General features: G+C 38.7%; 1 protein-coding gene across 1 annotated transcript in view; it reads left to right on the plus strand.

Annotated features, from left to right (window-relative positions):
* Positions 1-12,099, plus strand: part of FGD5 (FYVE, RhoGEF and PH domain containing 5) — a 122,494-nt gene extending 110,395 nt beyond the window's left edge. The window contains exons 16-22 of the mRNA XM_026074893.1: positions 2,676-2,775; positions 4,516-4,653; positions 5,766-5,868; positions 7,075-7,205; positions 8,947-9,075; positions 11,126-11,274; positions 12,018-12,099. Of these exons, the coding sequence (XP_025930678.1) occupies positions 2,676-2,775; positions 4,516-4,653; positions 5,766-5,868; positions 7,075-7,205; positions 8,947-9,075; positions 11,126-11,274; positions 12,018-12,054 (787 nt within the window). The 3' untranslated portion in view covers positions 12,055-12,099. The remainder of the gene's footprint in view (positions 1-2,675; positions 2,776-4,515; positions 4,654-5,765; positions 5,869-7,074; positions 7,206-8,946; positions 9,076-11,125; positions 11,275-12,017) is intronic.
* The last annotated feature ends 15,126 nt before the right edge of the window (positions 12,100-27,225 follow it).

A 27,225-nucleotide genomic window follows, 5' to 3' on the forward strand; every position in this document is an offset into this window, starting at 1 on the left:
TTCTTTGTGCTGCTCATTCTGGGACAACCTGCCACAAGTCACCCAGGAAGACAGACCATTTCTTCCTCTCCCTCTCTGTGCTGCCTGGCAGAACTGATGAGACACCAGTGGTACAGCACGCTCTCCTAACCACACTGTACAACACCCACAGCATGCTACACTCACCAAACGGAGAGCCAAGGACAGAAAAGCACCAGAAGGCTTCAAGCTTCCCTAAAGACTGTGTCTCATATTGCTCATACTGAGGTCCTGCAAACCTGCACTGAAGGCCAGTTGTTGACGATCACAACCCAACTCTTAATGCCTTACACTTGCATGAGACAAGGCGAATGCAGCAAGGAGATACTGCATGAGTGCCAGGGACTAAAGGCAGTAAAATGAGGATGGACAAAGCTCACAAGTCAGCATAGCTGCATGAGCAAGTGGCACTATAAAGTCCCTACATCTCCCACTGAAAATGGCTTGCTCGCCCACAGAGCCTGTTCCTGGCTTACAGTCAGCTGATGATGGATCTGAGCACAGAGCCTTTACTGAGGGGGGCTGATATTACATTTTGCATTTCAAAATTGTTCTTCTCAGACACAGAGGTAACAGTGTGGTGCCCATATAAAATACCAGAGCACCATGAGAAAGCAGTCAGTGTTACCTCCCTAGCATGCTAATTCAGAGCAACAGTGACGACGTTGTAACAAAATCCCATCTCAGTCCAGTTTCTGTGTTGCACAGATGTCCCCTGCTGTCCAGGAGACTGCAGTGACAATTTGACTCCCTTTTTCTATTTGTCTAAGCACACTGCAAAAGTATATGAGCCAGCACAGGGATAAATGACAACCTGGCCCAACGGTGCAGCTCAGAAATCGCACAGGGACCGAATGTGGCAATGGTGAATTGAGGTCTGAGTTTCTCTGAGCCTCCAAAGTTCAGCAAAAATTCCTCTGAGCCTTCATGCAATCAATGAAATAGCTAACAGAGAAGAGACCAGTGACAACTGATACCATTTATCTCACTCACAAGCAGTCAGGTGTTATTCCCACATTTAGGCACTCTAGTAACCTATGATTACTGCCTAGGGATGTTTAACGGAGTGGAGAAAAGGTTAAAGGAGCCAGTTAGATATCAGGGTTTTAATAGTAGATTGTCCCTTTTATCTGTCTTTGACAAAGTGGCTTTAACTTACATCACTATATGAGCCATGATTTTTTTTGCTTTATTAAGAAAGATCTTAATTTTCAAGTGGAGAGAATTTCTAAGTAAGAATTAGCAAGAGAAAGGTTGAAGAACCACTTCAGTTAATGCTTTGCAGGCTGGGAATATGGTTTGACTGGAAGATACAGACATCTTTGTCAGATTTCTTTGGAAAGTAAAATTTGACAGATCTTTTACTAGTGATAAGGACTGACTAGTAGCATCACTCTTGTCAGAGAGAATCTCCTACATCATAGCCCCCTGTCATGCAGAGGTTAACCTATATGCATTATATACACCTGCTTGAGAATCTCTTTGCTCCAACAGGCTTGTTGAATTTTACAGAGGCTGGTGTTTTTCACAGACAAAGGCTTATGCTCAGGGAACAGAGGGATTCTAAGTCAGGGGTCACTGATTAACACTGGCATTTCCTTTCTCCCTCCCCGCCCCTCCTTAAGATCACAAAAGACAAGTTGTTCTCAGATGTCTTGTTTGGTGGCCTTCCTGAGCTTGGTGTGAGAAAATCACAGCTGAACAGCAGCTGGCAATGATGCCACTGCTAATTTTTACAAGCAAGCCTAGCAGTAGCTTTAATGTGAATGGCTGCTATGACTTGGGGAGGGGAGACCACGCTAAGCTTCATCCCCTCCTGTGACTGATGCTGGGAGCAGCTAGAGCTTTGCACAGTTTCAGATGGACAGTAAGAGCACAGTTTGGACTCACAGCAGGAAAAACAACTAACACAGGCAGAACAGCTAATAGCCCTAACAGAGGGCTGTGTCTGGGAATTAACAGACATTAACAGCCCTGCTGCTTTTCTGGGAGAGCTGGACTGGCAGAGAAGTGCATAAGCTCCCTGTTTTGTCTAGGGCAAAGGGGGCATCTATGGGCCAGTCTGGAGAACTACTGGCCTCCATGTGAAACTGCAACTAGGGGAATGCTGAATTTCTTTCCCAAATTGCTGTCCTGGCCTCCTGCCAGGAGTTTGAAGATTGTTTGTGATCTACCTAGAGAAAAACAAAAATATTCAAATCTTCACCTGTGGGCCAGACTTCTGCATGCCCCAACATGGAGATCATCTAAGCGTTCCATTGAAGAAATGAGTGCAAACACACTCTGAGCAACCATGCCAACGCTACATGCTCTAGAATGCCTAACAGCTAGGACAGACAAGACAGAAGAGACATTTCATGTCACCCTATGTGATCTAGGACTGAACAACTTTTAATAAAGTAAACCTTGAAATATTTGTGAGTGCTTTTCTCATTCTCAGTCACAGTCCTAATCATAGATCTGAACTAATCATCTTGCTGAATAGGTATGACAGTCAATTTTGTTCCTGGTCAAAGAAATACCAGTTGCATACCAATGCACTGGTGGGGAAAAGCAAACATTCATAAAGCAAAGCTTTTCTCTTTTGATCCAGAAACTGCTTGGTTCAATCCCTGCTGTGCATGGCATTGACTGCACTGCTGTATTTCATTCCACAGCTCTTGTTCAGAAAGGGATGACTGGTACAGCTGCATCAGCAGATACATCCCAGATGACTGCAAAGCTCAAAACACTTCCACCTTCCACAGCAGCGTGGAGGTAAGAGGAGAATTTCAGAGGTTGAAAGGGGAAGGAAAAAAAATAAATGGAAAGAGAAAGGAAAGGAGGGGAGGATATAAAAAAAATCAGAGTTCCTAGTGGCAGAGAATTCTTACTATTTTCATTTAAATCAGTATTTCAAGACTAAATGACATGGCTCATTCACAGTTCCTGGTTACCATACAATTTTCATAGGCCACCTCTGAAATGTTACTACACATGGTATTCTGAGGTCTTTGCTTAAATCTATAGGAGTTTTATTGGAGGAAGACTAGCAGAATGTAGTCCTACACGGTAACTATCTTGGATGTTCTAAAAATAGCTACAAACTTTGCACACAACTGTAAGAAAACAAAACTACCCATCAGTTATGCTCATATCATACACATAATAAATCCACTGCCAGTGCAAACCCCACCAGAAATATTCTAATTGTACCTTCACAATTAATGTATACTATTGCTACTGCATTAATTTAAACTGTGCTACTCCCAGTTATAAAAGCAAATAATGGATTTGCTAAAAAGCAAAAATGCTTTGTAAGGTTAGGCAAAACCCTAGGGTTTCACTAAATAATGCTAACTAGGAAAAAAAATGAGGGGCATTTTATTTTTAAAGACTGGGGGAAATAAAAAATGAATTCCAAAACCAAAGCAGGATACTCTTGCTGGCCTGAAGCTAATCTGCTTTCAAATTTTCAACAGGAAAAAATAAAAAATCAGATGTATAGCAACAGAAAATATATCCTTTTCCAACAAATAAAAATATAACTGCTTATGCAGCTCTGCTTCTGATTTAGATCTGAATGTGTGCAAGGAGAATGTAATTTTTCTGCATCTAAATCCTATTTGCCTGCAGAGGTCTAATTTCCTCCTAGCAAATCCTCCTAATAAACAGTCTTTTAAAGGCACAAGAGCTTGCTTTACCTGTGCTAAACACTAAGCTGCTGTGAACCGGAAGCAGGGTACCCATGATATAATTTGATGCTGAGCCTGAGCTAATGCACTCAGCTTCTCAGCAAGGGATCATTAAATTGGGTTCAGTTCCACAGTGACCACAGCTTCACGGGCTCAGAGCACAGGCAGAGAGGCATCTGCACAACACTGCTGCCTGGTGCATGCCAACAAATGGGAACAGTAAACGTATTTTCTTAAAGCTAGTTATGGATTCAGATGAGCAGTGGAAAGCATGGGTCAGATTTGGATTGTGTGGGGATAAATTCATCTTTGTGCAAATCATGGTTTGAATTAGAAGTGAAACAAGTTTTTATTGCTTTCTGTAGCATCTCTCCCCGACCATAAAATTGCCCTAACATGTAATGAAACAGTGAGTTCAGTCCTTTTTCAATTGAAAGTTGTGAAGCTTTTTATGGATATTATTTCAAAAGCCATTAATAAAAAGATGGTTTTAACTCATGTTCATACATGCAATTTGCATATACAACAAATCAGATCCTTGTCTGTTGTAGAAGAGTGTCAGTGAATGGACAGTAATAGATCTACATCGATTTCTACCTGTTTTCAGTCTGGCCTTCACAATACTGCATCCTGATTGGCCACAGTCTCTCAGCTCTGAAACAGCTGTATCTCATGCTTTGCTGTTAAGAGTTTGAGAATTTGGGGATTTTAGCAGGTGAATACATACTGAAGTGAGAGAAGAACTGTATGTGAAGGAATGGGACTGACTGAGTGTACTTAGGAAGTGTGGGTGCTTCTTGATTTGTTCTTGTTTGATTTTAAGCTAAGAGAAAGGCTTGGAATACCCTTGGGTGAGAGGCCTCCTACTTTGGTACCTGTGTCCCATGTCATGATGTGCATGAACTGTGGTTGTGACTTTACCCTCACCCTGAGACGCCATCATTGCCATGCTTGTGGAAAGGTAAGAGCTGTACAAGCTCCTTAGAAAGGCTTTATTCACCCCTCTACTATACCAGCTGCTACTACTCTAACTTCTGCAAGCGTGTAGAAACATCAGGAACAGAATTTGACTTCTCATAAAGACTTTTTTGCTTTGTAGAAGAGAAATAAGTATTCCGGTTACTAATGACTCTAGTAGGAACAATGGTAACCTTCCCTTGAGGACCAAATTAATTCCCAAAGGTCAGAAGCTGGAAAGCCCACAGGATAACCATCACTGAGCTCAGCTTTTATATCTGATCTGCAGCTAGAACTAGCGACAATGTAACGATACAGTAGAAATATAGGTTCTGTTTTGGACCAGAGCAGTGTATCTAGTCCAGTGTCCTGGTCCTAACAACAGCTAGTAAAATTATCTTCCAAGAAAGGTGAAGAAACTCAGCAGAAGGGCATAGTTAGATCACTGACCAAAGGGAAAGCTTCCTCTGTATTCCATTGAAGAGCTGCCGGTATGCCCTAAAGGCTGAGAGGATCTATAGCCTTTCCAGTGTTTTTGTTCCTTTATCAGTGCTTTCTACTGACTCTAGAGACTTGCATTATCCACATAAACTTAAAGTCCTGTTTTGAACCATGGTTATCTTTTGGCCTCAGTGATATTTTGTTGTATCAAACACTACCGGTATTTTTTGCCAGTATGAAAAAGTACTTACTTTATCTTTCTCCAATTCCACAAAGAAAATCAGTCTGTACCATCATAGGGATAGCAGGAACATGCAAGCTTGCTTCAGAAAACAATGTTACTAACAAAACTTTGAAACCAGATGTAATATTACAGTGGTCTTTCTGTGCTTCACTACTAGGTACAGGTTCCCACGGAGATGATCATAGCAATGGTGTGTAACTAAATACAGTGATAAATTTTGCTTTGGCTTACAACACTCTAAGTGTAAAAACTGTGATTGCTGTTTTTTTTAATATTTAAGTCAATAGACTTGCCCTGATCTACACACATTTAGCAGAGTCCTATCTGGTCCACTAACCTTCCTCTGCCAGCCAGCTCAGAGAATTCACTTTGTACGCGTACATATATCAATGTAAAATGACATTTACATGCATCTCACCTTTCTGAAACAGATTGTGTGTCGAAATTGTTCGAGAAACAAGTACCCTATGAAGTACCTCAAAGATCAAGCAGCCAAAGTCTGTGATAGCTGCTACATGGAACTGAAAAAAAGGGGTAAGGTTCCTTCATTCTTGGCAAAATCATTGCTTGCCTGTGTAACAAGGAGGGCTTCAGGATCTCCCTGCCATGCTGTGTTTTATTATAGAGGATTTCTCATTTCAAGCATGAGGCATGTGTACTGAGTGCCAGATTGCATGGCAGCTAAAACTGTTTTAGCAAATCAGGTTCTCAGAAGGCTCCTTTGGCCTTTTGATAAATCAGAATAACAGTAAGGACTGTGTGATGCAACCATTGGAGTTGATAGCTCTTCCCTGTCATTTCTAGCAAATTATCCATTAAAGCAATGGTTTTACTGCTCCTCACTCTGTTCTCATACAATGCAATAGCTTTTACAACTAGAAATGCTGAGGTAAAATGTAGAGTCACTAAGAGCTTATAGGGAGTTAATGTGGTTACAGATTGATGCATGAATTCAAAGCAGAAGAGCTACTCCTAACTAGAACTGTGTATTACTCTTTCACAATATGAGTCCCTGTTCTGATTTAAATACATATCCAAATCAAAGATAACAAAAAAAAATTTTTTTTTTTTTTGAACAAAGAATGAATAGAAAGTAATATTCTGGCACAACCATTCATGTAGACAATCCCCGAAAGTAGGTGCGTTCTACTATCAAGACTAAAAAGGTAGGGACAATGCTGCGCTTCAGTGAGAGCTTCCAGATAAAATGTGTTGCCAGAAATGAGATCACGAAGAGACGTACTCAGACAACAGCACTGAAGCATTATCCCCTGTTGCAGGGAGTAATGAAGCTTGACAGAGTAACTGTCTCGCATGCACAGAGCTCAAAGAGAATAGCTCATATAGAAAGAATGTCCCATTAGTGAATTTATCCTACAGAGGTGTTACAGAACACAATCAGAGGGAATAGATGGCAAAGACATTTGCTTAATACTGATTTTAAGTTACAAGGAAACAAGTTGTTCTGTGCTTTGTCAGCTTTCTTGCAAGCTGCTTTCAAGTAGCTGTAGGATATTACCATTACCCTAGGGTGCTATGAAATCCACCAAGCTAACCAGACTTAAAGGAGTAATTTGAGACAAAAGCTAAGATAAAAATTCACCAGCTGTGGAGTAGGCACTGCATTTTCCTAGCCGTTTGCATTAGCATATTGTGTCTCTTACCCTTAATCTTATAAGTACCAATTCAACCAATTCATCCATTTCACTCTTCCTCTTCTCAATTTTCTTAATCTTGCAGAGCGACCACTAAGTGTGAGCTTCCCTCCAACTTCATCCAGGTGTTCAAGCAGTGCCTTCTCCTCTGTCTTCCACAATATTCATTACTCATCTTTCAAGAAGCAAAAGAAGATCCCTTCAGCTCTTATGGAGGTAGGACCAAGCTGCCTGAGAAAAGGCAAGGAACTTTAAGAGCTTTGTGCTGACACTACAGCAGCAATATTTATCATTTATTCTGTGTGCAGTGGGCGCAGCCCATGCCCTAGTCTACTTTTATCATGTGGTTGTATTTCGTACTTTTCATAACAGTGTAGAAAGTTTCAAACACAAAATACTCCAACCTCTGAAGATTCCATAGAAACTTCTTCAGTCTATCAAGAAACCCATATTAGAGCAGCTTACTTTAATCTCCTCATCAACCTGTAAAGTCTTTAGAAAACTAAGATGACCTCAAGGTACTAGGTAGTTCAACAAGGCAGGTCACACAGATGACAGCTGTCAACGGAGAATGATTTGCTCTTGACCAATAACTTTTTATGACAGGACCTTTGCTTCTCAGTTGGCCCCTCTGACTTCAAGAGAACTAAAATATCACTTAGGGAATAGAATGTAGTCCTTGGCAAGCAATTGATGAATACATATCAGTCAGTCTCCCCACAGGTCAGACCAAACTGTCTAAAATAAAATGGGTAAAATCTTGATCCCATGAAGGTAAATAAGCAAATTTCCCACCAATTTCAGTGGGGCCACGATTTCACCAGCTATATTAGTTTTCTTTCCAGGAACAAGATGCCAATCCTGTTAATGTAGTCTAGCTAGCTAAACTGCCTACTGAACCTGAACACAGCAAGGTGCTTCCGTGTCACTGAAATCAGCAGGCATTAATCATTGTGTTAATGAGAACAGGGTGCAGATGTTTTGCTGAACTCTTTGTACAGTTGAGTCATGGGAATTCCTTGAGGTTTATTTGTGATGAGCTGAAATTGAGCCAAAGATGCAAGCATGTAATATAAGGAAAGTATTATACAAATTCAGTACTTCTGCAAGAACTGGCAGAAAAACAAGATTTCAGCACTGTTAGGAAAAAAGTATTGCCTTTCTATCCACAAGGAGGCAGCACACGTTTATTAATATGGCTGGGTCCTGGAGCATCGCCTGCTCTGCTACAAAACACTGTGATGATACCACTCAGTCCTCTATTGTGTCAGTGTTATGAAGGCTGCGTTTGAATCTCTTCCCTTTGTTTCTAATCCAGTACCATCCCAGTTTACAACTGTAAATAATAATAATGTATACTATGTTGTGTCTATGTATATATAGTGTCATCCACTCAAAGATCTGGACCTTTAAGATCATTAATGACTTGGATCTCAAAACACCTCTGTGACAGAAGTAACTTTCCTCAGAAATAATATTTCACAAATAAAACTAAGTCGCAGTCAAGTGAATAGCATAAATTAATATAAATCCCTTTCAAATATACCCACACCTTAAAGGTGGTCAGCCACAAGACTATCCTTCTCTTCTGGAAGCAGGTACTTCTAATATAGGGAAAAAAAAAAAAAGGAAAAAAAAGGAGAAAAAAAAGAAAACAGACCTGAAAAAAGGGACAAGTTCAGCTTCTTAGAGCACAACTGCAAACTTGCTCTCCTCAATAACTTTGCTGCATATTTTCATCAGTGTTACTGAGAGCTAAGTTTAGCCAAAAATCTTCAAACAGCAAAAAAAGAATAGTAATCTAATGCTTATGTTTTTTCTGTCTTCATATTTGTAACTGTCTACTTATGGTTTCATGGGCATAGACCTGGTTTTCTGGTGTTACATGAACACGCGTATCTCAGAAGGAGAGAAGCCTTTGTCGTCACAAATCCTGATTTCTTCCATTCTGCTCCAGGTGGCAGCCTCAGGAGAGGGAGCTACCATTAGTGGTTATCTCAGCAGATGTAAGAGAGGCAAAAGACACTGGAAGAAACGCTGGTTTGTTATCAAGGGCAAAGTCCTCTACACCTACGCAGCAAATGAGGTAGTATGCAATCTAACCTGGAATATTTTTCTGACTGCACTGCTGAGTTCCCTCCTTTACTCCCTATAGGTAGCACAAGTAAATGTGAGAAGTATAAATGGCAGTTCTCATAATCACTTGCCTCATAGAGCTAGTGCTAAAAAATCACAGGCTGAGTCCCCAAGGGGCTGTCCTTAGCCAAGGGGCCCAGCCAAATCCCCAGCTGGACCCTGGCAGCCCTCTTGCACAAACTGCTCTTCATTACTTGACTTTTTACAGTTCATGCTATTACATACTGCTAACCTTAGTGTAGGTATTTACACATAAAGACTTCAAGGACCTTTGGATTTCTCTGGTGTGCCAGAGAAAAATCTGCCAGATTTTTTTTGCAGATAGATGGTGCTATGATCCATTTCTGGTGGGGAGGAGAATATTCTAGTTTTGCAAGCATAGATAGGACATATCTGTCCTACAAGTATTGACAGTGAAAGACAGTACACAGATGTGAGAATACCACTTTCTGTATTGGCCTGTAAGCTCCTCCTTACAACCAAGGAGATTAGGTATCAATTGGAGAATTGTATGCATTGCATTTACTACCTTAGCTAGCAATGGTTCTGAGAGGGCTAGGAGATTTATTGAGTAAAAAACATTTCCACATTTGCTAGAGGTGGTTTTTGTCTCTTCCCTGTCCCTTGTCATATTTTAATTTTTTCTCTTTTGGGAACAGCTGCAATGCCAATAGATTTTAAGCAATTATAATGCAAAGATTGGTTATAATTAACGGGTTTCGTAAGTAGAAGCATAAAATAACTGTTTTTGCTGAACAAAGGACACAGAATGTGAGACCTGTAGTAACAGCAATATTTGTTTTTTTAAATCTTCAGAACACTTTGCAAGCATCAGTTATTTAAATTTCTCATCACCACTGTGAGGCAGGAAGCAACATTATCCCCTTTAAATAGCTGGGGAGATCAAGGCACAAGAGAATGCATGATTTGGCCATGATCACAAACCAGCTTATTGATTGCTTCAGTAATGTTGCTGTATAATCACCTCTTCAATTTATTTTCCTGCTGATTTCCTTTACAGTTAAGCCAAATTAACTTGAGTTTGATTTTCTTCCAGAAGTACTGCAGCCTCTGTTGATTTCAGCTGGAATTCAGCAGTTCAGACCATTAACACCAAATTGCGTGTCTGATGCATTTACCCTATTCCTACTATCCTTAAAAGTCATCACTTCTGGTTCAATGATAGGGGAGGAAAAAAAACAATGGATGGCTAATTACAATGTGCATCCCAGTTTGCATTATAGCTTCTGAGAGCAGAGGCGAAGGCAACACACACATATAGAACACATTACCTAAATGGAGATAGTAACCAAAACTGCAGCTATCAGTAACAGCTGAACTGCAAGGCTTATTGCTTTCTTTCACTTGTACAAAGCAGTGTCTGGCAAGCAAAATTCATGACTGTTTCTTGGGAATAAATTAACAATGAACTGCATTACCAGCTCATAATTTTTCAAGCCGCACCACTGACAGCAAGTGTGCTGTTTGAGACAGTGCAGATTTATGAAAATGCTGCTAGGACTATGAAAGGAAATGACAAAGTAAAAGAATACTACTGACACTGAGTAAATAAAAGTGGTCCAAGGGAACATTACCGTGGCTCAAGCCTTCAGAACTGCTGCTGTATTGTCCCATACTCTCAGTAGCGTCTCTCTGGTTTGCCTCCTGGACTGTTACGTCAAAGGCGGCCGTCAAAGCAATGGCTAATTTGACCTTGTGGATAGCCATGAAGAACAGGACTTTGAGAGGTGTTGTCTGAGTTCAGGTCTAAGGCAAACTAGATGAACATGTGAGGTACACTGACAGCGCCCATCTAGGTTACATCCAAGTCATTAAGAACCACTGCAGAAGAACTACTAGAGCAGCAGCAGATTTACATTACTGTTTTAGTGGCCCTATCAGGCAGGGGGGTTGTGTCACAATGGGGCTTTCAAAAGAGTTCTCAAACTCTGTTACAAGCCTTCTCTCTAAACTTTGTTTCACTTCTTGACTGCTTTCAGGACAAGGTTGCCACAGAAAGTTTGCCTTTGTTGGGTTTCACCATTGCCCCAGAAAAGGAGGAAGGAAATATGGATGCAGTTTTCCATCTCTACCACAAGCAAACCCTGTTTTATAGCTTCCGAGCAGAGGATAACAATTCAGCACAGAGGTACGGGGGTAGATTTGCACACTAACAGATGAGTAGGTCAAAAGCTTACATAGGGCTCTACCCTCTCCCTCACTTCAGAATGCCTTCTGTTACAGAGAAAACAAATACCCTTGAGAGTATTAAGCCCAATTAAATGTGATTAACCTGGGTGACATTAAAAGTCTACCTGGTGCTTTTCAGTTCCTTCAGGAAGGAGAATTTGCTCCCTTGTATAGGTGAAAATAATGAGGCTGAGTCTCAAAAGTCATGCCTAGAAGTCTCTCAAATGTGATTATTGTAAAGGAACTTCTCAAAACCATCCATTCTATTTATCCATTTCTTAGTTTGCTCTTCAACGAGTAATTGCTTAGATTTCACAATTTATTGTTACTGCTGCTGCATAATAAAATAATCATGAAATTAGTGAGAAAAATGCCAGAATCTCAAGACACACAGGGAAGTAAATGAGTGTTTATAAGAGGTTTTGTTGTTTTTAAGCATACTTCAATGGTTTCATCTTTCCCATCCTAAGAAAGCACAAGTGCTCTCTTTGAGATTACACAGTAAAGTACTGGCAAAGGTCAAACTAGAAGCCAAGAGTCCTACTGCCCAGGTCCCTGCCTTCATCACAAAAGTATGGTTCCTTATTAGAGCCAGGATGGAGAATACAGTCCTGTTTAGGCTTTGTGTTCTTAAAAAGCATATTTTAGAAAGAACTGTATAATTTTGTACATGCCACTTTTTCTTTTCTGCCCTTTTTTCAGGTGGATTGAAGCCATGGAAGAAGCATCCATTTTATAGCAGCAATGGACTTGGAATAAATTCTCAGATTTCTGTACATTCCCAGCAACCCTTTTCTGTCTTACAAAGTTGACCAGTGTACTTCAGGCAAACTGGCTACACACACTGGATCTGAACTGTTTCCAGGTTTCTCTTTTTGCTTCCTTCCTCTTTCATCCACATTTTTGCAAATGGAAACTAAGATAGGGAATATTTATGGTCATCTTTATGTCCGTGCAAGTTCAACTTGTGCTATAAGCATCTCCTCTGATCCCACAGTAAACTAAGTCTAATGTCAAGACAAGAAAATAAATGGAAATACTGGCTAAAGTAAGTAACGGGCTCAGTTTTACTTACCCTAGAGCACTATTGTATTTCACTGTGTTGGTTTTCATGTCTACCGTGAAATGAGAAACAATGTAGTAAACAACAAATACTCATTTAAAGCACTTTATTGGTTTAGTGAACTACAGCTTCATATTTCATGTTTCCAAGGAGTTCTGTGGACTGATTTACTATTCGTCCATTACCAAGTGCCAGCATGAAACTGTGCCCTGCGTATGCTAAATTGCTTCCACAGAAAGGGAATGAACAAATCCATACAATCTACCATGGTATACCAGAACTCTACTGGCTATGTTCCAGGATAACTACTTGCCAACAATTTCTAATTTTACACAGATCATTGTATAATTTATTTTAAAGGGTTCAATTTCTTAACACTACAGTACTTTGAAACGCACTATGGTAGCTCTGCCAATCCAAATGTTGAATATTATCACTTCTCCCTAAACACTGCATCAGACTCAAACACAAAGTATATTTTTAATTTATTATAAACCTACAGACAGTTTTTATTTAATGCTAGTCTGCTCAGTAGTGTTAGACTTTTATCATCTATTTAAATAGTCTGTCTTTATTTTCAAAGTTGCTGTTGTTTCTGCTGTTCTGGTTATGAAAAATGTCATCCAAAGTTCAATCCATACAACCAGCATACAGATTGAAATATGCTGGCAGACTGAAAAGCACTTGGTTGAACCTGCTGATAGAGTGCTTTGAAACTCCTGGGGTTAAATATATTTTACATCAGACTGCTGTTGTGCATTACACTTCCAGGGCTGGATTCTCAGCAGCCAAGTGTCAGCACAGCATCTTTGAAGTCATACTGTTTTACACCAGATGAAGATTTAGCTCTCTGGAGTTTGGGGGTTTTATTTTTTTTTAAATAAGGCTGAGAAGTACTAATGTTATAATCACTGAAATAAAATGATTTTGTGTCCTATATTCATCATAATACTTGACTGAGGACTAGAATGGCATTTATGATTAAAATATATCTTTGTAAAAAATACCATGATCAAGAATTTACTTACATTAAAATACATTGCAGGGGGATTTTTTTATTATTATTACTTTCAATTTCCCTTTCTTCCATAAGTTGCATAGAAATCTGAATTTTTGGCTGCAACATGTATTCAAACAATATAGATAATTTGTCACCTGGAAAACAAGTTAAAAAAAAAAACAAGCCTACCACTAAATAAAAAGTTATATTGTTTGGGGGGTTTTGATACATCTGAGTCTGACAGTTTCATAAAGCACAGATTATCATATGCACAGAGAAATAAATTATGAGAAAAATAAAACTTTTGATTCTCTTGTTAAGGGATGAACACCAATGTTAACTCTTTGTTTAATGTTAGAACTATGGCCTTGCTACCAATAGACTGTAAATGTTTTTTTCCCCTTAAAAACATTTTGCACTGACAAAAAATAAGGGAATGTTAAATACAGAGTAAGATTTTTAACCATGGTCTCAAACAAAACAAACTGCACTACAGAACAACAGTATTATGAAGATTTAGGTGCTGAGATTTAGTGACTGCTGTATGAAGTTTTGAGTAATAGGCGGGAAATGAATACATGAAAATATTTTGTTGTAAAAAATGAGACACACTGCTATTAAACTTTGTTTTAAGTAATATGGAAAAATAAAAGAAGAAAATAAAACTGCAATTTTGCAGGCTTTTCCTTTACATTATTTTTATCTTCTTTAATTCGAGCTCTTCGGTTCCAATACTGCTATTTTTAACAGACACTCAACTGTTAATTGAGTCTGATACTCAACACAGATCTGTAAAGTCAGCCACCCAAAAACCTTAACTCCTCAATATTACCAATTCTGAGGACAAGAGGGGGCAGGGGAAACCAAAGATGTTTCACTGATTATGCAAGCCTAGAAATTAAGAGATATGGGATCAAGTCACTGAGGTACACAGAGTTCCTTTTCTGATCACAGTTAAACCATGAACTCTGCTGGGCTAAATTCCCTATCAGTAATACATACAATAGGTTCCTGTTGCCTCACAAGAGTGCTACAAGGATAAAAACAGTGAAAGGACTGAGGCACTCCATTAGTGAATTCTAAGAATCTTTATAAACATCTAAGAGAATAGCTCACCTTACTGACAATAACATGCCAAGGAAACAGAAAAGGAAGCCAGCAGCAGTCTTTGATTAAAACAAAAATCCAAATCAACTGTCATTTTGGGAAACCCAGTAGAGGCACCATAGCAGGGATTGATTGGTCTTCAAGGGACTCCCTACTTAACATAAAAGCGTCTGATTTCTAAAAAGGTATTCTTTATAGAGCAGGATGCTTTCTGTGCAATAAGGCAGAAGACAGCCAAGTAATGTTAACCAAAGAATACATCCACCACATTTTAACCATTTTACTACCACTAAGAGAACTATGTACCTGATGATGCCCTAGTCCATAGACAGAGTATTTTTTCCTCGGATGTGGTGTCTTTCCTATGGATTTAAAAGTACACCTCTAAAATGCTGTACCTCCAGGCCTGCTATCCCTTCATAAAGAAGAAAACTTTTGAACATCACTTGTCTCTCATTCTCTTTTCTACTCATTTGATCAAGGATGAAGAATAATCCCACATACTCCCATGTCTGTATTAGAAGGTGAGACCTGGACAAGGAAAAGATGCATATAAAAAATGCAGCAACAACTCAAGTCTTAAAAAGATCTGGTGTTGTAAGAAAATCTGACAGTTAAAAATGTTTCAGAAATGATCCAGAACTCATCTTCAAAATACATTTCAAAAGTCATTCAACCAATAATGCTGAATATTTGCTCTGCCACATCTGCTGGATGTTTTGATGGCTTGTTCAAAATGCCTAGTATCACCAACATTAGAGGATGAAGCTGCATCAAACTGATAAAATTCAACATTGTTGGAGGCTGACAAACTAAGGAAGAGCATTAAGTCAGAAGCTAGTAGCAGAAGCCTTGTAGCAGAAAGAGGATTTGGACTTAAGTTGCTATGATCAAGTGCTTCAGACCACACTGCCTTTATCCCTGTAGAACCAGCCTACCTGTCAACATCACCTCAGTCACAGGTATATATGGTCTCAATTCAGCACAAAGAGAAAAGAAACTGAAAATGTCCTCATAATTTCAGTCCGACTTTTAATCTAACTTGAGCACAGCTAAGCACCAAAGGCAGAAGATATCTTAATTCCAGAGTTAATCCAGTAATTACCTTTTAGAAAGTTTCAACACCTTAGAATAAAGGCATTTAAACATTCAGTTTTCCATATGCCTTCTGCTTACAAACAGCTCAGTAACATTTCTTCCTAATCTGTAGCTAATATTTCTCAAAAATTTTTTTTCTAAACCTTCATAAATGTTTCAAAAAAATTCTATAATAAGGCACAGCATGCTAGCCGTTGTCAAGAGCTCAGACACAAATTGATCTGTTTTGTCATTCCAGGGATGTTCTATTTTGCTAACTGTTGAAAAGCATCAAAACGATTAACAGCTATTGGCAACTAATCTTTAGATCTGTTACAGTACACATCTATTTAAAATATGATTTTTAAACAATTCTTGTTACAATCTTTTTCCAAATCATATTATAAGTCACTCAGAGTTGGTGACTGTTTAAACATGACAAGTTCCCACACCACTGTACCCAAGCACTACTGGTCTAGAGACCACTAGGACTACTACCCGTCCCAAGCTGATTCTGGATTGCCTTTATGAAGGAAGAGCAACACAGAGCTATGAACACCAACCTGTCTTTTCCACTTTGTATGCTACTTTCGTGCAGTGACAGAGATAACTTTGGCTGTAAAACACTCAGTGAGTATCACTGCTTGTGAAAGTAAAATAGTAACAGTGCCAATATTCATCCACGGGAAAAGGTATGCCCTTGTCACTTTGTGAGCATCTTACGTGCTATACTTAAAACACTAGTCTAACTTAACAAATTGGGAACATTTCTGATAAACTTTTTGTATTAAAAAGAGTGAGATCCTTCAGTCTGGATAACACTGAGATACCTCTTTTGATCAAGATTTGACTAGAAAGCTTCTAGACTCCAAGACAGGTCCTACAGTCCTTTTCACAGAGATCCAAGTAAAATATTTAAAAAAAGAATTGATGTTTCCTAACACAACTGTTTCACAAGTATTCTGAAGGACTTCCTTTTGCACAGCATAAAAACAAACACCAGAAAACCTTTAAAGTTATTATGAAATAGCATTGTCATTCTTTGTCATGGTTCGCTTATAATATTATCACCAGATGACATGGGGTTTTTTTGATTATTTCTAATAGCTTTTTTCTGGAAAAGTGTTGCAGCTTGTTTCTAACCTATATGCTTTGGAAAGGCATGGAATACATGTTAAATAAATATGCTCTGAATTTTTTCATCTTTTTACTTGTAATACTACATTTTTATGTCCTTTCCTCACTCTTCTGTAAGTTAAAAGAAACTACAAGGTCAGTTTAAATTGACTAGTAATTGTCTATAAAGTTTTTCTTTTCACATACTATATACTATCTTATTAATTGTCATACTTGCCAGCAGTCAAATGTCATTGGATGGAAAGCACCACAAGAACTGGAACTACTTTATACATTTATATTTTGGGGAAGGGTTAAGGTCTTGCACTCCTCTTGCTTCTTACAATCCTCAGTGTACAGTAGTTGCATACTGTTCTTAAAACTACTTTTTACAAGGATTAAATCTGTTAATAAAATGTAAGTTTCACTCTAATAATTAAATAATAAAATGATAAACTGATTTCTAGATTACTGTCTGTGGAATTTCACTTCAAAGTATAGCCACTATGTGATAAACACCAAAGATTTCTTAGATCAAAGTTTCATTTACAGTAATCAGAATGGAAGTCCCATGAACAACAGAGAAAGCAACAACAGAGTAGGTAGAGCAAGACTGCATAAACACTAGATTTCAGTTGGATCTGAAACACAAGTTTTCCAAGACCTCATTGAGGTGTCAGATACATAATACTTTCCATATTCCTGCATGACATCTAGAATTTCCTGCTTTTCTTCTGATCCCTCAGAAAAACACTGCAGCATGCTGGCAGGCCTAACAGAGCCACAGTCAGTGTGGAACTTTGCTGCTGAGCACAATCTCAAAAAAATTATCCATTTGTTATTATTAAACATCGGCAGAAACCAACAAAAATTCAATGGATAGTCTTCATATATAGACTGCTAAATCCATCAGCTTTGATAGCATTTGGTTCATATTCCTGACACTTCATTTCAGAGCCCAACATTGTATTTTTCTCCACAGTGGAGAGAAAAAGCAATTCTAAAAGTGTTCAACCACATTAAGGGAAACTTACTTAAACTCTGGATTGTCAAGAATTTGTATTTTACCTCGGAAGTCATGGGGCTGTTCTGCATGTTCCTGAGAATAAAACAAGTCTTTGTTCTACCACATCATTGCCCTTCCTTGTCTCAAATATTTTTAGATGACAAACCTGCTTTAAAAAGGTCAGTTCCCTTGTGCTTTCAGAAAGCTGTAACCCAGTATCAGATAAAAAGACCATGGCCAGGTATACATCTGAACAAGCACACAGTAAGTATCAACTATGCAATGACTTCAGTACCAAAATGAAGGCCATCAAATGTAACATGCTGGTGCATAAGACAGAGAGAGTGGGAGAGCCTCGATACTGTCAGTTAGATGGTGGAAAACAGCAGCAGCTACTCAAACTCATGAAGAGCAAGTAGATCTGATGGCACTATAAACATGCCAGTTGGTTGCTCTGGCATTTCAGCATGGAGGTAGATCATTGTGTTCTCTTAAGGCTGCCTCAATCTCCTTGTAGAGCACTCTCACAGTGGAGAGTGTGTCCTCTATTACTTCAAATTAAACTGGGCTGTGCTTATATTCATGGGTTCACTGGGGAGAAGTTTAGATCAAAGGCAAATGCCACAGACTGCATAAGAAACAGCTGAACAGCATAAGCATTTGTCCTTGCACATTCAGGAGATAAGTTAACAAACAGCATAAACATATAGTGCTTTTTTCTAGGATGCACCTGTTAATCACTGGAACAGTTCCACTGCAAAAAGAGTACTTCAATTCAGACCAGCACATGAGTATTGTGAGCCCAAGCAATCGCTCCTCCCACTTTCCATCATAAAACAACTGCATTTCCAAACAAACCAGTCAAATTATTCAAAACCTCACATTAGCGTGAGATTTTGCTGCAGTCCACACAGCCCAGATCAGACAGCAAGTTCACTTTTGCTAAGAGACAACTGAGGAGAAACGAGGGCACAAAAACACAGTATAGAAGTCATTAGCTTCCCTCAGTGCTGGCCAAATATACACAAACCCTATGAATACAAGGCACAAGCGCACATACATTGAAAATCATCTACTAACACTTAAAAGAGAAATTTAAATTGTATGTGCCATTAACGAGACCAGTTTATACTATCAGAACCGTCTCAGTCATTTATAACTTTGCTGAATTTATATTTAGGCTGAAATCTTCTATGCTAGATATCTGCTGTGGTCATTATATTTTTCTAGAAAGTCTCAGGAAGATTGCATAAGAATTTTAAGCACCTGAAATGAGAACTTAAAAAAGTTCAGCTGGGCTCCACAATACTGCCAATCCCAAATATTTAAGATGTATGAATAACCTTAAAGCCTACTTCTATTTTGTAGTTTTGTAGTCTGCTCTGACTTCCGACTCCCCTCTTTGTCCATGGTATATTTTTACTGCCAATACCACCACTGCTGCTGGGAGGAGTGTTTTTTTGGCCTGTGGCCTTGCAGCCCACATTTGCACAGCAATGGCTCTTCACATCCAAAGCAATTCTTCCCTCCCTGTGGGTTTGCACATCTCCCACCTCACCTCTGGTCCCTGGCGGACTCAAGCTCTTCTCTCAGGTGAGGGGCAGCTTCACAAGGTCTCTTCCCTCTCCAACTTGTATGGCATCTCTGAAGGGCTTTTTTTCTCCTGAGGCAGACGTCCTACAAAGCGGAGGCGCAGAAGGTCCCTTGCTATTATCAGGTGAGCTTGAAGAAGGACACCACTAAGCTGCCTTCTGCCCATGGCTGGGGATGAAGAGGAATGACCCGAGTGCTCCAAGAGCACCCTGACCCTGGGGCAAGCAGGCGTGAGCTGGGTGCTCTGAAGTCCTCCTCGGCTAGGGCCAAGTAGCCTCGTACTCAGGGTAGCTCCAGCCCCTTGCCTGTATTGGGCGTAAACGGCGGGGTTTCAGCTGCGGCGGGCACCTGTGGGGGAGGGCGCCGCGAACCGCCCTGAACCGGCCACAGCCGGCTCCATAACGGCGGGAAACCGCCCGCCGCGCGCCATAATTGCAGCCGGCCGGCGGACCGTTGGGCATCTCTGCTAAAGCGTGTTTAAGAGGAGCGGTAACCGCCGCAAGGGGCGAGACAGGAGAGCTAAAGATGAGAGGCAGGCCCCTCGGAGGGGCCGCGCCGGGCGGGGGGGGGAAAGAGAGGCGCTGCTCGCCGCCTCGCCGAGGGGGGCGTAGCGCGCGGGCACTTCAGGGGCGAGCGCACGTGGGGGGGGGAGGGGGGTGGACCAAAGCTGAGCCTGGAGAACGGGGGAGAAAGGCGTTTCCTTCAGTGTTTGTTTAACGTCTTCTTCGTTTCTTAATACCCAAGTCAATAATTAAAAGTTTGTTAATTGGCAATAAATCAAATTAATTCAAATTCCCTGAGTCAAGACTCTTTTGCCAGTGACACTGGCAAAATAGCCTCCCTCACGAACAGTGAAAGGTGCCTTAACTCCCAAACGTGAGATAGTAAGCAAGGAGTTTCCTTGTTCCCTGTGGAAATCAGATTCTCACAGTAAAAGATTTAAAAGCGTCTTAAAATACATGATACAATGAATGGACATATACTAATAAAAAAATCAAGTGATGTAAGAAAGTTTTAGGGTTTACACATGGCAACAATACAGAAGTTTATTACTGGTTCATAACTGGTGGGAGAGAAGAAATAAGCATTTGCTTCTCAAGTTTTACTTTAATATGACTAATTATTATAAAGAATTAACTATCATGGAAGAAACCTGAAAGCAGCTACAGAAACTATAGCTTTCAGAAACTATATTTTAAAGGGGATCTTGTAGCATGTGAAGATGGAGACCTCCACGTGGACATGGGCAAAGAGAAGGAAGAAAATCATGTCAAGACAGTTCTCCTTTTATCACCTTACTATTAATATGAAATTGTCTTTGTGTGTGGTAGACAGCTCCTCATGTCCACTAAACCTGTCACAGCCTGCCAAGCAGGAAAGAGAGGGGAGAAGTGGCAATTCAGCTCTGGCATTTTCCATTCTTCCTTTTGGTCAGTCAGATTTGCGGATAAGCAGAGCAAGAGAAATTTGAGAAAAGGGAATGAAAGAAGATGGACACGACTATAAGAGACACCAAAGAATATATAACCATTTGTTATCTTTAATTTGGTATATCAGGTCAGATTTTTGAGTCACAGTATTTTTCAGCTATTACTAACTTTAAATAAGCCTACAGGGAAGATGTAGAGCATGGATAGTATGTTTGTGTCAGTTACTTCTAGAGGCATCCCTAAATAGTAATGATAATAAAAATACCAGCCTATTACTACCACAACTAATTACTTGCGAGCTGCGGATTTAACAGTTCTGAAGTTTCAAGTAATTATGTGGTCTTCTATTAATCTCCATAACAGAATTCAGAATGTTTACACTATTAAAACACACACACACACAAAACAAATTAGGTAACACAGAAGTTATATCAATATTTTATTTCCATGAAATCATAATGAAACCCTCTATGAAAGCACATACTCTTCAACTTTCCAATTACATTTTTTCCTCAGGATCCTCACAACTATCAATGTATATGTGGAATAATAGTCAGGAATGAGGATCTTAATATATATTGAAGAACTAAAAGTCTTGTGCACTGAAGGCAGCAAGGGTTTTGGCAGTGGGGGGGGGGGGAGAGGGGGAGATCACTAATGATCAGATAATTAACATCCAGAATGCGTATGTACCATCAGAACAAATTAAATTTGCATCACAGCTGACTCCTGCTTTGCGGCTGTTTAGTAAGCCTACTAATGTGCCTACTAATTCATTATGAACTTCAGAAAGCATATCTTACAGTTTTAAGATACCAAATATTTCAGCTAGTTTCAAATTGCTAAGTGACATGTGATATATACTACTGAATTACACTGCCCAATTTTCAGCTAAAAATTTTGAAACTTACCCCACAGAACAGCCAGAGGACAATTAGGGATTTCACATCATGTATAGAGTTCCTGCAAGACAATAGTCTCTGCATGTCTTGGTTTATCTGTAATTTCAGATGATAGTACAAAATTGCCAACAGTCCAAAGAAAAACAATATACAGCTCTGGAAAGTAAGAATCAGTTTTGATCAAAATAGAATACTCTGTATTGCATAAGACATTCAACTGAGCACTTACAGAAAGCCTGTTTTCAGGAGAAAACAGGATGTCTATATACACAGATCAGTCATGAAAATGTAAAATTGCTGTAATTAAGATTTATGAATCTTCGTAACAGTTGGCAACTTTTGAAAAGTTATTTCTTTCAAGAAAGTTCCCTTAAGTATTGTGTTAAACGGCCACAGAACATTATAAAGCATCCACTTACACAATTACTTTTCTTTAACCCTTAAACTTTTATTTCAGAATCAATGTGTTCTCTTCTTGCACACATTGTATTTAATTGTTTCTCTAATAAAAGCATACTTACATAACTGCTTGAAATGATCATGGTGATAGGAGAAAGTGATATTAATGTGTTTATAAAAAAAAAATCAACATGTTGATTGAAGACAAAACTCAGTTCTGGAAGTGTAGCCATCTCAGTATAAGAAATCTCCAATTTCACAAGCTCAGTCTGTATCCTTAATAAGTTTTATAATAGAAAATTAAAATTCTGCCTATCTGGAATATTTTTGCAAGATAACATTAAGTAATTTCTATTTGGCTTATTTTCAAATTACTGTGTAGAACATTCTATACAGTATTTGCAGGCTTTGCTTAATAGGGTATACAATTCTCATAACTGCATCTTCATTTCCAATACCACACAAATATACAGAAGTGCTTTAAAGATGTGTTTTCATCTATGTTGCCTTCCAGCAATATCAGTAACTGATTCAGTCATTGTCAACATTCAAAACTATATAGAATTTTGCTTTCACAGATTAGACAACTGGTGTAACTGCAATGTCTATTCTCAGTGTCTCAGACCTTCAGCTTTAACAAATAAATTGAACACATGCTCAAAAGCACAATGAAGTAAACAGACCTCCCCCCCCCCCCAAAAAAAAGAACACTCACTCTTGACTACTGCATCAGTTCAGTCTGAAAGTAAGAAATCTTCAGCACAACCTCCTCTCAAAGCAAATTCCTCACGATGCACAGAACTCTAGAAGAGGGAGCTCTGGTTAAGCAGGCTGTACACTCAGATACACATTCAACAGGGTGAAAAAACAACATGCTTAGAAATTACCATCAGCGGGCAGTTGCTTTATGGGCACAGCATCCCAGTGATTCAGTCTTCTCTCCTGCCTCACAGCAATTCTTCCACAGCACACATGCATTTGGTTACCAATATATACTATATTATTAAGTATATAAATGCAACATTTTTATTTCATAGTATAGTATAGTTACCTAAAATTTCAGAAGCACCTGAAAACCCATTATGGCATAACAGCATATCAGCTGGTGTTGAAATACTCTTAAACGGAATGAAAAAAGTGTGTAAGGTATACTAGCTAAAAAAAAATGTTTCTACTATGTATATCGTCTACTCTGTAAAGTCATATTCTGGCTTTTTTTTTTTTTTTTAACCTAACTGAAAGACTTTTAAATGTATTACATACAAAGCTCTTCATTCATTCTCATACCAGGGGACACTATATAAAGAGGCAAAAACAAAAAGAGCCTCCATAATCTCTTGAATAGGTAATGTTATACTAACCATTTCCAACCCATTAAGAGCAGTGTTTTGTTTTTCTTCTCCTTTCATGTACCATGGCATGTCAAAGAAATACTGTTCTTTCTTACTTACTGTACTTACTTTTCATTTTAAATTAAACTTGTTCTCTTGTTTTTGTAAAATGTTTATGCCACTGTTCTGTAGCCTTTACTCATTAGCCATGGGCTTACTAAAATATTACACACTTCAAACCAAGATACAAGGCTTGATAAAATTAATCAAATACTTGCTTTTTTTGCAGCCTTGCTTATTGGTTAAAAAAAATCCTCTAGCAAAAATCAATGAGGAGTCTTATTAAAAGACAGTTTAACTATTAATAATGTAACACCAGAGTATTTTAGAAGTGCTACCCAATGTTCCTTCACTAATTAAATTATGGTGATCCAAGAATATAGTTTTATTAAATGTTCTGACATGCTAAAGCAATTTTTGTAGCACACCCCCCTTTAGCACAATCTATAATTGACAATAAATAATCCATGACCACCTTCAAAACAGTCTTCAATTGCATTAAGAAGGTCATATTAGGTTTGAGAAATACCGAATCTATTTTACAGATACAAATAAAAATCCCTCAAAAACTGAAATATCAGTTTATGTAAGCAAGTGTTTTCATTTTCTCTTGAGTTACCGAAGATTATTAATACATACTGAAAGGATATTGCAGCTTTTTAATTGCCCATGTTTACATGAGAATCAGTGACAAGATTTGTAGGCCTTCAGAGATACATGTTCATATTTACAGCCTTTCCTCAGACAAATCTCACATTTACTTTAATGAGAATTTTATTTATATCAAAAATGCAGTAACAAGTGAGAGGTGCCTTCTTAATCAAAACACTAGGGGTGGAATGCTTTAAAAGGCCAACAGCTGTCATTATACACTTTTGACACAGACAAGAGAAGCAATCTGCCTAACTAGGCTACCTGACTGTCATACAGCAAAAGAGCACAGGGTATATAAGGATATTACTGCAGCTCCTATGAGCTTGAGAGAGCAGTATTGCATTGTTTTTTTGTACAGAAAAATAGAAGAGAAAGATAAACTGTGCCCAGAGAGGTTACAACATGACAATAAGAGAGAACAGACAGAGGTGGGCAAATCAGTAAATTAGTTCGACTGTAGAGGCTATCCCTCCAACTTCTCAGTTCTAAGCCAATTATCTAAAATTAGTAAAACTCTCTCATGCACTAAGACCACTGATAAAGCTTTATCATGATATCTAATACAGCTTTGCCCAAGCCAAGTAAAAACAGACCACAAACACCACTCTTGTACACTTCTGAACATGGAAGAACGAAAAGGGTGGAAAAGACTTGTGGAAAACTGATTTACCTGGTAAGAAGTTATAGAACTACTACTACAGAAAAGTGAACAAATGCCAGGGCACATATAATATCTACACAAGTTATTATAGGGAGTCCTTGAAAAGCCCTGCCAGTCTCTGTGCATCACCTGAAAAGCTCAAAACTTCACTCCAAATACCCATCACCAAAGATCAGGAAAAACAGAAAGTAACAGGTTAGCAGTCCAAAGCTACAGAAATGCTGGGCTGGCCTTTTAAGGGATGTGGGTGAGAGAATTTGTTACTGAATAGAAACAAGTGAATTTAACATATTTTGTGTAATCAAGGAAAAATAACACTATTTCCCTGAAGAGTTCAAAATAATCACTACAGAAATTTCAACTGAAAGCATCCTAGTCTACTATATTCCCATTCTATGTATTTTGTTGTTGCTGCTTTTAAAGATAAAAATCAAAAGCTTCTTTATTTACAGCAAGCTTCTCTCTGGTTTATTCAGCAAGTGACAATCCATCACTAAAGACTGAGTGCACAACTGAACATAATTACTGGCAGGAAAACTAGGCCTTGTCAAAGAATGCCCTGACCAGATGATTGGAATACTTTCCCACCTAACCATGAATACAGCTGGTGTGAAGAAAAAAAAAAAAAAAAAAGATGAAAACCTGATTATGACCCTGATAAAAAAAAAAAATTTTTGCAAGCATCCGAATACTGATAACATGCCTTTAAGGTTGTTTTTTCACATCGATCTCAAGTGTCAATGTGATATGTTTTAAAACCTTAAAGAATTTACACACTTAATCCAGAACTGAAAAAGTCAGCAGACCTCAATATTCCTGTGACTCCTAAAGCCATCAGTTACAAGCAATGAAAAGATAGGGTATATTTTCCTTACTCTGTTCTAAGGCCCTTTGTATTGTAATTGCACACATAATGATATGTATTTTTAAGAGAGAGGCATCTTTTTGCATATTCGTCCTAAGCACTGGAGCATGCAAGTTTTCAGAATTTCTATGGCTTACACTAGACTGAATGCTACTGGCTGCTTAAAGAATACAAGGTCATAAAATCTATCACATATCTGTGCTCATTATAATATAGCTATCATAAAATCCAAACTAAAGATTCCTTTTAAATTTGCTTACAACCATGACCCAACAGATGCACATTTCATAGTTTAAAGCATTGAAGTGCCAGACGAACAGTGATTAAGTTTATTCCCTTAAAGTTTATATCTCTTTAAAAACATTTTCCCCATAATTTCATTTTAAAACAGAGACAAGATCTGCTCATAGATGCTGCTCCATCAGTCATTATCCTTAATTTCTAACAAGTGAACACATTCCTACTCTAACATCCAAGTTCTATAGTACATTTATTATGAGAATTTTGAAAAGTCTTTAAAAATTAATTATAGAAAATATTTACACTTTAAAATATATATCAAAAAAATCAGCAAATGTGTTTTCAATAACTTGTTTCTGTGTGTTTTCAATCATCTGAACACACCTTCAATTTTTTGAGAATCTGAAAATTCTTCATATAGGATATTTAACATTTCAGTAGTGAATAAACATCCATGCCACTTTTGAAACATTTTCCTGTATTTATCTATTGCAAATATGTCTGTACATTGTCTGCCTTAATGTTATTAACTCACCTTTTGTGACATTAAGGGTATAATTCAGAGTTTTAGTTTTTCATTTCTCATATCGTTGCCCAAAATGGCTACCTCTAATCAAAAATATCAAGGCACTGATAAGGGAACTGTTGGACTATAGCACCTCCTGTTTAAGCTGGAGGCAATGCCCTCAGCTGCTCATTTCTTCCATACATTTCCTTACAGGGGTTACTATTACCTCACATCTTCCAGTTTTACTGTTCATCTGAGCATTCCTTAAGTCAGCTTCTGTCAAAATAACCAGACTTAGAGGAAACTTATTAAAAGTGCTCAAACTGAACTATATCATTTTGATAGGAATAGATTAAGAAACAACTACACAGCTATGCCAACAAACTGGAACTAGGGAGTCAACATGCCATAGCCTCAGAAGCTCTTAAATCACCTCAGCTGTATATCCTGAACATGTCTCCCCACACCTACAATCACTCCTTCTTCATATGCAGAACAATCCTAACCTAAGGCCAGTTCCAGGAGAGCCCTTATGAGTGAAAGCACCTTTACAAAACGAAACAGGTCAAAACAGTCTGGAGAGTCCTTGTGAAAGTCAGCATCAACTCCAAGAAGCCTACCTTTGAGTCATCATCATTTTAGTAAGAACTAAGATATATGAGGAACATTAACACCAACCCCTGAACATAATAACCACTGTAACTAATTCAAGTTAAAGGCTGCAGAGAAGCCTCACAGAATAAAACGGATTTCCTTCAAACGAGGGCAAAATCTCCCCATCATTGTTTTTGAACAGGGAGCCGGGGTGAGCACAGTTATCTTCCAGACGCAGGTGCCTCCCCAGCGCGTCCCGGAGCCGGCTGGCTGTCTGGCCGGGCCGCCCCCCCGCCCCCCGCGC

The sequence above is a fragment of the Apteryx rowi genome, unplaced genomic scaffold (genome assembly GCF_003343035.1).
Source record: "Apteryx rowi isolate R43461 unplaced genomic scaffold, aptRow1 scaffold_4, whole genome shotgun sequence".
Taxonomy (NCBI): domain Eukaryota; kingdom Metazoa; phylum Chordata; class Aves; order Apterygiformes; family Apterygidae; genus Apteryx; species Apteryx rowi.